This window comes from Poecilia formosa, unplaced genomic scaffold, assembly GCF_000485575.1.
Source record: "Poecilia formosa unplaced genomic scaffold, Poecilia_formosa-5.1.2 Scaffold265, whole genome shotgun sequence".
In the NCBI taxonomy this organism is placed as follows: domain Eukaryota; kingdom Metazoa; phylum Chordata; class Actinopteri; order Cyprinodontiformes; family Poeciliidae; genus Poecilia; species Poecilia formosa.
This window is the reverse complement of record NW_006800204.1, coordinates 601,125-612,207: the sequence shown is the minus strand read 5'-3', so window position 1 is coordinate 612,207 and position 11,083 is coordinate 601,125. Positions and strand designations below refer to the sequence as shown.

At 44.0% G+C, this 11,083-nt stretch overlaps 1 protein-coding gene across 6 annotated transcripts in view; it reads right to left on the bottom strand.

Moving 5' to 3' along the window:
• plekhg2 (pleckstrin homology domain containing, family G (with RhoGef domain) member 2) overlaps positions 1-11,083 on the bottom strand; it is a 77,089-nt gene that overhangs the window by 51,770 nt on the left and 14,236 nt on the right. For 5 of the 6 annotated variants that reach the window (XM_016680996.1, XM_007570688.2, XM_016680998.1 and 2 more), the window contains exon 3: positions 699-1,213. In XM_016680996.1, coding sequence (XP_016536482.1) covers positions 699-1,213 — 515 coding nt within the window. Of the gene's footprint in view, positions 1-698; positions 1,214-5,710; positions 5,991-11,083 lie in introns of those variants that run through there. The other variant, XM_016681000.1, reaches the window with a different exon arrangement.

Genomic DNA, 11,083 nt, shown 5'->3' with positions numbered 1-11,083 from the left:
CTGAAAAGGAGACTCACTGGTTGTCCTTTTATTGTAAAACAAAATCCACTGATTTAAATTATTTTATTGTGGTTACTGTATTATGGGTAATCCTCAGAGCCATGAGGATCACTGACGAGGAGCTTGTTTTATGCCAGAGACTGACCTTACCTCCATGCCCGTTCTGTGAAATGCAGATGGAGAATTAAAGAAACAGCTGATGCCAACTTGAGCAGCTCCTTGTCGTTCATTACCACACCGATAGAAGCCACCAAAACCACATAGGCCACACACACACAGATAAAATGAACCCAAAACAATTTATCTTCCTCATCCTGCTATATTATCTTTTATTTATACATAATTTATACTATATGTTTTCACAATAATAATGAATCAACAGAAGCATGTTTAAATTTTCCTTCAGGCTCATTTCAAATCTTTCACTCTAGATGGAAACTAGATTCTTTCAGCATTCCTTCTGAAATGACAAATTATATTTTCCTTTTAATAAAGCTTTCTCTTTCTGTTTCACTAAAACTCGTTAGGACAAAAACATTTCTTCCATCCTGAAAACGTGACAAATTTCCTTGACTCTGTAACTACTGGCTCATCAGCAGATAGAAACCACAGCAGATCCTTAAAACAGGAGAATCTTTTCTTCAGCCTGGATTATGATTGGACTCATCGGAGATGTGATTGGTCGGAGCGACTCTCACCTCCACGATGCTCTTTAAATCTCTGACGTAGGTCTGCTCCGTCTCCACGATCTCCAGAATGACTCTGTCCAGCCTGGACAGCTGCCGGGGCGCGGCCCCTGCTGGCAGCGCCGCCACCGGATTGGCTGTGTGTTCGTTGTGGGCGTGGCCTGCCGCCGCCATCTTGGAAACCCCGCCTCCGACTGGCACGGCCGCTCCAGTGGGTGGAGTTACGAGCGGCGTGAGGTCCAGGCTGATGTCAGAGCCGTTCCGTTTGGGCGTGGAGGACGAGGCGTTGTAGGCCGGCACGGCGCCGTATGGCAGAGAGGAAGAGGAGGAGGATGAGGAGGAGGAGGCATCCTGCAGCGAGACAGAGGAGGTGGAGGAGGACAGGGACAGGGAGACGGGGCGCTCTCCGTCTGAACACACAGTGTTGACGGAGGTGCAGGAGGACGAAGACGCTCCTCGCTCGCCAGCCGACATCATCCTACCCACGATCCCACTCAGAGACGAGACTGAGGAGGGACGCTTGGCGGCTGCAGAGACAAACGTCAGTCCGTCAGAACAGAAAAAAGTTTTTATTTTCAAAAACTAAACAGAAATGTATTTAAGAAAGCAAATTAAACAATCCAGTGAAAGGTCTGTGATGTTTCTGTTCCAGATCATAATTGGATGAATTCTTATGACATGAAGCTTAATTTTCCTGCAGGTGGAATAAACCACAGTACCGACTGCATCAGGAGAAACCTTCACACGAAGCCAAATACTGAACCTTGGTGCACACCTTTTAAAATTCAAAGATACACTTTGCATTATTACCAGCTCAGTGAAGAACAGAACGGTTAGTATCAACTGAAACCTGCATCATTACGACAGCAGGACGATTATGTGGAAACTAAACCCAGAGGACCACGATTTTAAATTGTAAGACATTCCTCATACCTAAAACTTCACTTTATTTATGATTAAATCATCTAAAAAATAATTTCAGAAAAAACTCAGGAAGCTTTCCTCCTGATGGTCCAGTTGACCCGGTTCTACTGGAACCAGAACTCCATCATCTGCTCCACCTCCAGCTGCTGTGGTTCTGAGTCAAACCAACCTGTTCCCCTCCTGGCCTGTGGGGGCGCTGCACCAAGAACCACTGAAGGAAACGACGACACAAAAACCTCTGAAGACACTGAGAGCAACTTCCTTCTTCACCAGATGGAAACAAGATGGAGGCGTCAGATTTTAGTGTTGGAGGATTTCTCTTTAGGCTAAAGACCAGGAGCCATTTCTGCTGCTAGCGCTAGGCTAACATGTTAGCTTTGGTTGTATTTACCTAGAATGCCCTGCGCTGTAGTCCACTTCCTGCTTTTGGAGCGGTCTCCAGTCCGCTTGGCGTTCACATTCAAACCAACCAGAGTTCTTTTCAACCAAACCCAGACTGAGGTTTGGAGGAACAGAGGTCAAAGGTCAGTTAGCGTTCACGCCTCACTGACCCAACCAGACTTTGACTAGGCAGACGGATCTGAGCTGACCAGAGTCGGGTTGAAGCGGACCGGATATGACAGGCTTCAGGTTCAGTTCCTTTTATCTGATGTAATCAGTTATTGGGTCTGAACTCAACATCTGCTGTTTCCAAACAACAACCGGACGCTGAAAACCGTTCAGTCGTTTAAAACAACTGGTTTCATTATAAAACTTCCTGCTTACCTGACCGTAACCTAGGCAACCTGATGACCTGCCATCTGTCACTGCAAACAGGAAGTGTGAGCAGCGGAGCGTCACCTCCGGCTGACTCGGCTCTTCCTCTTTTCGTTGTTGTTGTTGTGCCCCCCTCCTCACGCTGACGACCCCTGACCCCCATCAGGTCGACATCCAGGTGAAACTAAACCTCTGGGAGCTGAAGCGCTGCGTTTTCTGTTTCAGATCCAGTGGTTCCGTCTACTGCTGGGTCGGATCAAACCGCCATCAGAGTTTTAGTCCAGAAAAGTCTCCGTCTGTTAATGGCAGCGTCTCTGTTAGCTGACGTTGGAACACTGACAGCTACAGACCCAAACTGCAGGTGATTACAGGAATCCAAGCTGCTGTTGCCATGAAGCCAGGATTTGACTAGACCAGAGCCATTTCCACACAGAGAGGTTGGAAAAGCCTTTAACTAGAACAGAGCTGGTCGGGTTTATTAAACTAAAATAGAACCAATAAAAATAAAATTATAATAATAATCCGATTATCAGTTAAATACTCAAACACTTTATTTACCCCAGAAGGAAACGAAACATTTGAACTCGTCCAGTTTTCTTGACTGAGCAGGAAGGATCTCCTCTAGCAGTCTGTGTTACAGCGGCCTCTGAAAACGCCTCTCACTGAAGACATTCTTCATTTTATGAAGAATCATTCTGCTTGCTAGAGAACAGAACCAGTACAGAGCTGATTCTGATGGTTCTGGTTCTGATGCTAACGGTGTCGATATGGACTTAAAATTTATCGCAATATTTTGTAGTAATAACTAGGAATAATAAAAACATTATTTATTATTTCTATGTTCAGTAACTACGGCTGTGTCATCGTCATAGCAACATAAACAGAAATATTACTGAAAAACATGTTGAATAAAATAAAACAGGTGAGACTTTATCTGATCATATTTTTGATCTTACTGACATTTATTGATGGAGAAAATGGCAGATATACAATAATGTCCGTTTTGTTGGTTTTTTAAAAATCATTAAATAAAATTTATCAAGGCAATGAAACCAAATTCTTAAAATTAGAAAATGTTCACGATAAATGATAAACAATAGAAGATGAATGATATGTGATGCGCCCGGCCTCGGCTGCCGTCTGTCTGTCGTTCTGGTGAAATCTCTGAACAGCAGGAGGTTCGGTCTGATCCGGGTTAAAGCTGCTGACAACCTTCCAGGATGTTTCACCAAACCTTTAGGTCATGTTAGGCTGAATCAGGACTGACAGAAACATTTGGGTTTTTCACTCGTTGCATGGAGCAGAAAGAGGAGAAGCTGTTGCTGACTTCATGCTGCAGGTTTCCTGTGCAGGAAGCAGAAACTCCTGCAGCAGCAGCAGCAGCAGATCAGTCTGCAGCTGCTCAGAAACAAGAACTGAAGTGTAAATAGGCGACGCAGAGGAAGACTGGATGTGTTAATCTGAGGTAAAGGTGTGGGGCCGACCGCAGTGAGTTGGTGCTTAAAGCAAACCTGCAGACTGACTCAGAGCTAGCTGCCGATCTGCTGCTGTTAGCACCAAACGCTAAAACAAAAGAGCATCACACGTCCTTCCTCTTTGTGTCGTATCTGCTCTGGTTTTCAGACCACCATGACTTCACCTCCTGTGAGACGCAGCGCTGACTGTGCTGACCTCACCGCAGCAGAAGAGCCGTAATCAGAAACATTATTACACGTTTTCAGTGTCTTGTTTTTAAGATCTGGATTCTAAACACAAACTGGTTCCAGCGATGGCTCTGGACGCAGCACATCTCAAACCGCATTCCAAGAGGGCCGGACTTTTACTGCAACTTTTACATGTGTCCCTCATCCTACATAAAATGACTAAACTGCATGAAGTCCAGCTCTGCTGATGAGCAGCAGAGACACATCAGGAGACCAAGTCTCTCCCCAACCACAAGAACCGCTCCAACATTTTAACAGTGTTTGAAAACCTGAGCGACCCGAAACATGACAGGAAATAATCGCAGCTTTAACAGGTTTGGTTGTGCAGTGTGTGATGTTCAGCCACACAGCAGGAACAACACACACTGATTTCATTCACCAACATTCAGACGGGAAATCTCACAAAACCTTTTGAGAGGAAACACGAGTTCAGAGTAAAAAACATGGCCGACTGGGAAGAACCAAAGCTGATCGTTAGTGGACGATGTTAGAGAAAAACCGACACATGAAGACGCCTCCAACCTGCAGACTTTCTGGGTCTCCAATGTTTCATCTTCCACATTTCTGCGTGTCTCCGTCGTCTCGCTCTCTGATTGGCTACACGTCACCTTCAGCAGGCTGCATTCAGCGTTTATCGTCGGGGAAAAACACATCAGGTCAAAACAATGCAACATGCTGAATATTCCTGATTTCAGATCAGAACGTAGCAGATGACTCTGAACACACAGAGTTACTACTCTGATTATGTTTTCAGTTAAAGATAATCAGAGCACCTTTAAGGAGAAAACAGGCATAAAAAATCTTGCTGTGTGACTGAGGCTTTAGGAAACTGTTCACAATCTGTCCTGCTGGTTAAATCAATAAAACAGAGGAGAGGTTCAGCTAAAGCCTCGTTCCAAACCAGATCCAGACGTGATCTGGATGTTTCAGACTGGATTCTGTCTCCATGGAGGAGAAACTGACCTCCAATCCACTGAGGGAGAGAAGAAACATCTCAGTTTGTTGGTCTATCTGGTGGAAAAGCTTTAACTCCTGAGTCCAGAACAGAGAAGATCTCAGAGTCACAGTCAGCTGCCGTCCACTGCTGTTTCATAAAGCGTATCTGGAATATTTAAAAAGAAAATGCATCTTGGGAATCTGAAACAGCTAGCCGCAAAGCAGCCAATCCAGGAAGGCCACAGATGTTAGCTTCTGCAGCAGCGCTACGATGGTTTCCACTGAGCGCATCAGTGAAGATTAAGGTTTATTTAATGAACTGTTAAAACCGGTAAAAGCAGCGGCAGGTGAAGAGCTGTTGGCTGTTCACTGTGGAGTCTAATCCCTGGGAAAACCTGGGGTCAACCGGGGGAAAGCGCTGGACGGGTCACCAACCATCACAGAGGCCAACAAGACAGACTATCAGGAGCGGATAATTAAGCCTCCATGTTTTTGGATGTTGCATGAAACCAGAGAGACAAAGACATGCAAACCCCACCGAGGTTCAGACCCAGAGCCTGAAATCTGCCAGGAGCAACGACGGCACCAGCTGCAGACAAAACTGCCCAGTCAGACTCAAGAACTTCAGCAGGGAAAGTCGGTCACAGCCATTTGATCTGGAGGAACGTGTGTTTGTCTCGGTTTGAGCTTGAAGGGTTTACTCACCGTCTGCAGTCTTCTGGATGTGTGTGTTATCGTGTGTGTTTCAGTAGCTCCATTAGTTGACACCGATCACCGTTAAAGACTCTGCAGACAGTTCCTCTCAGCAACATCTGCTGCTCGGCACGTTTGACTTCCTGTCATCGGTTTGAGGGAAAAGCGTGCAGCTGAAGGCGCTCGCCGCCCTGAAACGCTTTCTGCTGTTGGCCTCAGGGCAGATTGAGCTGCACCCAGTTTCAGGGTGGAGGTGTCAGGAGATGGAGGATGTTCAGTCAGAAAGTAAATCTGAGTGTTTTAAAGTCCAGGATGTGGTGAAACGTCTGTCTTGTTTTGTTTCCGCCTTCTCAGAAACTGGCAAGGCTCTCAGAAAGCTGCTGCAGGTAGTGATGCTCAGCTGCACAGGTTTTCCACCTGGACGCTCAGCCAATCACAGCTGGGGATACCAACAACCCTCGCCCCCAATAACCAGCAGGAACGGATGGAACCAGCAGGAACCAGCCTTAGTACTCAACGCAGACGGCACATGTTCGATTCCCGGTCTGGTGGCCTTTGCTGCATGTCTCATTAGATGTTGATTCTCTATCAAATAAAGGCCACTAGAGTTAACAAAACCTTAAAAAAGATTCAACAAGATGCAGCTAATGAGACGTAGCTATATGCTAACTGGTTGGACTCGAACCCACAACCTCTAAATCAGGGGTCTCAAACTCCAGGCCTCGAGGGCCACTGTCCTGCAGTTTTTAGATGTGGCACAGGTACAAAACACTGGAAGGAAATGGCTTAATTACCTCCTCCTTGTGTAGATCAGTTCTCCAGAGCCTTGCTAATGACCTAATTATTCTATTCAGGTGTGGTGCAGCAGAGGCACATCTAAAAGTTGCAGGACACCGGCCCTCGAGGACTGGAGTTTGAGACCCCTGCTCTAAATAATTCCTCCAGTTTCATCAGCCAGTGTTGTGGTCAAGACCACCGAACCCGAGACCGAGTCAAGACCAAGACCAGCACCCTGCGCTACATGACACGATAAAATGTGAAATATGATCAAAACTGCTTCTCAAATTCATCTGAAAGATTCACATTCCCATAAAAACACTTAGATATTAAATACTTAATAAATTTAAATAATATTAAAAGCAGAACAAACTCTTTATTCTTCCATCTCTGTGCTACAATCCGCAGTGGTCTCGTGCCATCCCTAAAAAGATAACACCCTGGGTGTTTGCCCATATTGCTCATGTCAGAAACCACAACTGTCTGCACTATTAAACAGCAATTGAGGCAATGCCCTGACGGTAAACAACGTTCAACTATGAACACTGACCAAGAAGCAACAAGCAAGAAGTAACCATGCACAAGGCGCTCATCATGACTGTTCTCACCCTCTCTCCCACTACATGAAGCCAGGCAGTCTGACAACATGGCAATCATTACAGCTGCCACTTTGAACAAAACAATCAAAGAGCAATGAGCATGCTCTGCGTGCTCTTTCGTTTTTATGTTTTATTTATTTGCTAATAAAATAAATATAAACGCATATAATAAAATAAAATAATGATAGCTACTGCAGTGTACGCAGAGCATTACAAGAACAAAGAACGGCTCTCAGTAAGGCTCCAATCTGATATTCTTAGTAAAGATCCGTTCAGAACCAGATTGTTCCTGAATGTCACATCACTATATTACATACTTTTGGACAAGGAGTTGTCCCATATATGGGACACGTTAGTCAACATCTCCGCATAATAATTCACTGCAGTGAATAACCTTTTTCTTTTCATCACAAATGCTTATGTGTCTCTGTACAGCTAGCTTTGCTAACATCACGTCAACGGAGTTTACCTTCTTTTAGCTTCTTTTCACGTGATTGGTAAGTCACGTTATTGCTTGGATTTTAATCGGTGCGTTTTGCGTCCACTGAAAACAAAGATGTTAACAAATAAACTGGACAGTATGCTGCACGTTTAGTGGTATTTTCACAGTTGCGGTCTTGACTGTTCTTGAAATAAAATGCAGAGTCCTCAGCACCTGAGACTGAGACAAGACCGAGACCAAATGCGGTCGAGTCCGAGACCGAGACCATCAAAAAATGATCTCGAGAGCAAGATGAGTCCTACAACACTGTCATCAGCAGTTCAGAACCAAACACCTGAAGAAAGCTTCCAGGTAACAAACACTGTCAGCTTAGTTTAACATTATGTAGCTTAGCATATATTTTTTGCATATTTTGGCTTAGCTTTGCTTTGCTTAGCTTATGTTTTCTTCATTGAACTTCTTACCAAATTTATCCTAGACTTTATTTAGTAATTTGTTGATTTTACCTTATATTTGCCTTAAATTAGCTTAGCTTATATTAGGATTGCTGGTGTTATCTGTGTTCAATTTATATTGACTTAGCTTAGCTTATCTTATCCTTTTATATGAAGTAGCTTATTTTATGTTTGCTGGTTTTGTCTGTGTTCATTAACTTATCTTGTCTTAACTTAGACAAACTTATTTTACATTAGCCTTTCGATTACTAGCTAAACATTTTTGCTTCCCTTGCTTTAGCTTAGCCTAGCTTGCCTGATTTTATTGTAGCAGTCTATCAGCCTGACTGACAACAGCAGAATCCAAATGCAGATTTAATCCTTTTAGTACCATTTTAATCTGTCGTTGTTCTCTGAATAAAATCAGTCATTTTTTATTTTAAGATAACTAGTTTCCACTTATCTGAAGCGGCTTCATGTTGGAGGGAAACAGCCGAATAGCCGAGCTCTGAGCCGGTTTGAAGGACAGACGGGAGAATCCCAGATAAACAGAGAATACAAACTGAATGCATAAATAGACATAAATCTATGGATGATGAAGAGTTCTCATCATCGGAAAGGATTTTGAATTTAAACAGCAGCAGAGACAAAAATCACCAAACTAGAGATGTAACCATCTGTACGAACTGACTGTCCTCGTCTGATTCTGTTGTGATAAAAATTAAACTTTTCCTAAACATTCAGCTTTGATTCATGTTTTCCCAGATATTTGACATCAGACATCATTTTCTGATAACAAACATTTCGATGTGAACCAGAGGAATCAGACTTCCTGTTAAAATGATTTTCTGTCTCTACAGGCTTCAGAGCCAGAAATAAACTGGAAGGAAAGTTTGATTCCTGCAGCGGAAAATGATTAAAACCTCTTAAGACAAGATGGCAGCCGTCCGTAATGTGAGCTGAAGTCGGAGTGACAGACCTTCATGGAGTCTTCAAGTCCCAAAAACACAGAAGGGCCTCCGGCAGTGAGCTGTGGATGTCATTATGAGGTGGAATTTCCCTTTAAATACACTTTGAGGAGGAGAGATTCCTGTGTGTGTGATTACAGTAATCAGAGAGCCGCTCCTGGCTGTCAGCAGCCGTTTGACTGAAACGTTTCAGAAGAAGCTTCTGATGGAGAACGTTTCATCTCCTCGTGTTTCCCTTCAGCCTGACAGGCGTCGTCTTCACCCGTTAAAACTTTTATTTCTGCTTCTGAAAACCAGAAACTCTGAAGCACAGCAATAACAAATACCATCAGTAGCTAATATATTGATTTATGTGTTTGCTTTTATCTCCTCTGACATTATGATAAACGTCCATGCTTGGTTTTCATTTTCATATTTTCAGCTCTTCTAACTCTGTTTGCTTAAAACGAAACTAAAGTTTTATTCGTTGCATCCAATGACAGAAAAACTGTGAATTTGGCTGAACTTTATAACATGAGAGGTGAGTTTGTGGGCGGATCATGTTGGATGTTTAATAAAAAAATGAAGAATACAACTAACAAAACCCACAGGGAGACAGAGCAGAACAAAAACAGGGAAAATACGAGATCTAACAGGATGAGACGGGAGGAACCAGCAGGAGAAGAGATTAAAAAAGGAAAGGTGAACAAAACAGCCGAGCTGGTTGGCTAACGGGTCACAGGTGGAGACAAAGAAATGAAGAATAACCAGAAACATAATTAAACCAGAGTAACAAGGAACAAACATAACTAGAAGTACAAAGAACTGAACCAAAGTAAGACAAAGCAGACTGGCCTAATCAAAGTATCAGACTAAAGAACACAGAATACTCAAACTAGAAATACTGAAAACAACCAAAGATGCTGACATCGACATTTCCTCTGACTGTAAACTGAAACCTGGTTCACCTGGATCAACCTGGGCAGAGCGCCTCACCCAGGAGAACGCTGGAACTGAACCTGCTGAGCCTCAGTCCGTTCTCCACCATCAAACTGTGACTTCCTGCCCCGAATCCACCAGCAGCCTCTGCCGCCGCAGAGCCAGGCTCAAGCTTCCAGGTAAATGAACTTTGACCTCAGGAGCTTTCAGACACACTGAAGGTCTTCTGACGGGAATCGAACCGTTTCTCTGTCTGACGAAGTTCGGACTGCTGACACAGCAAGACCTGATAAACCAAACCAAGAAAAATACTAAAAAATATTAAAATGAAAAATATAACAAAAATTTAAAAACAAAAAATATTAAAATGAGACTTCATGATAAACGCAGGAAGATCAAAAACTTCATGACCTCCAGAAAACAGCTGGACGGTGTCGGCCTGCATAGTGTGTGTGTGTGTGTGTGTGTCTGATTGTGTGTGTTTGCGTGTGTGTGTGTGTGTGTGTGTGTTTCTCCAGATAATCTCTCCACACACAAAGACAGGAAGTCGCTTCTCACACATCATCGTTTATGAGCCAAAGTACTGAAGTCCTGGCAAACCCTTGTGACCTTTGACCCCACACACGCACCAAGGGTCCTTCTGTTCACTTTCATTCCTGGAGCGATAAGCAAACTCCCCTCAACGGCTTGTGAAGATGGATGACCTTTCAACTTTACATTCCTGGCTCTGATCTGCCCCCCGGCGTCTCGACAGCAAAAACGTTGGTTCTGACCTGAAACCGGACCGATTCATCAGGAAGAGTCAGCCGATGAACCGATCAGCGTATCGTCTCAGCTGATCTGCTGTACTCCAGCAGATCAGCCCAACAGAACATCCCACTGCTACAGCTGAGGTCAGAGGTCAACAGAAAAGAAGAGAGATGATGGCTTCCATGGCAGAAGTCTGAACCAGAACCAGTACTGACCCAAAACAAACCAAGAGTTTCTCCTCTGAAGCAGAACAATGATCCACAGAAACCAGCAGAATGAAGGGTTGGGAATGGCCTAGTCAAAGTTTGAGCCCAGTTGAGATGTTGTAAAATGAGGTCAGACGGGTCGTTTTGGTTTTTACTTCAGTTTGATGATCGGACCATTCTGACCCATTCCTCCGGTTCAGTTCTTCCTGGTTCTGTTCAGTTCTTCCTGGTTCTGTTCAGTTCTTCCTGGTTCTGTTCAGTTCTTCCTGGTTCTGTTCAGTTCTGCCTGGT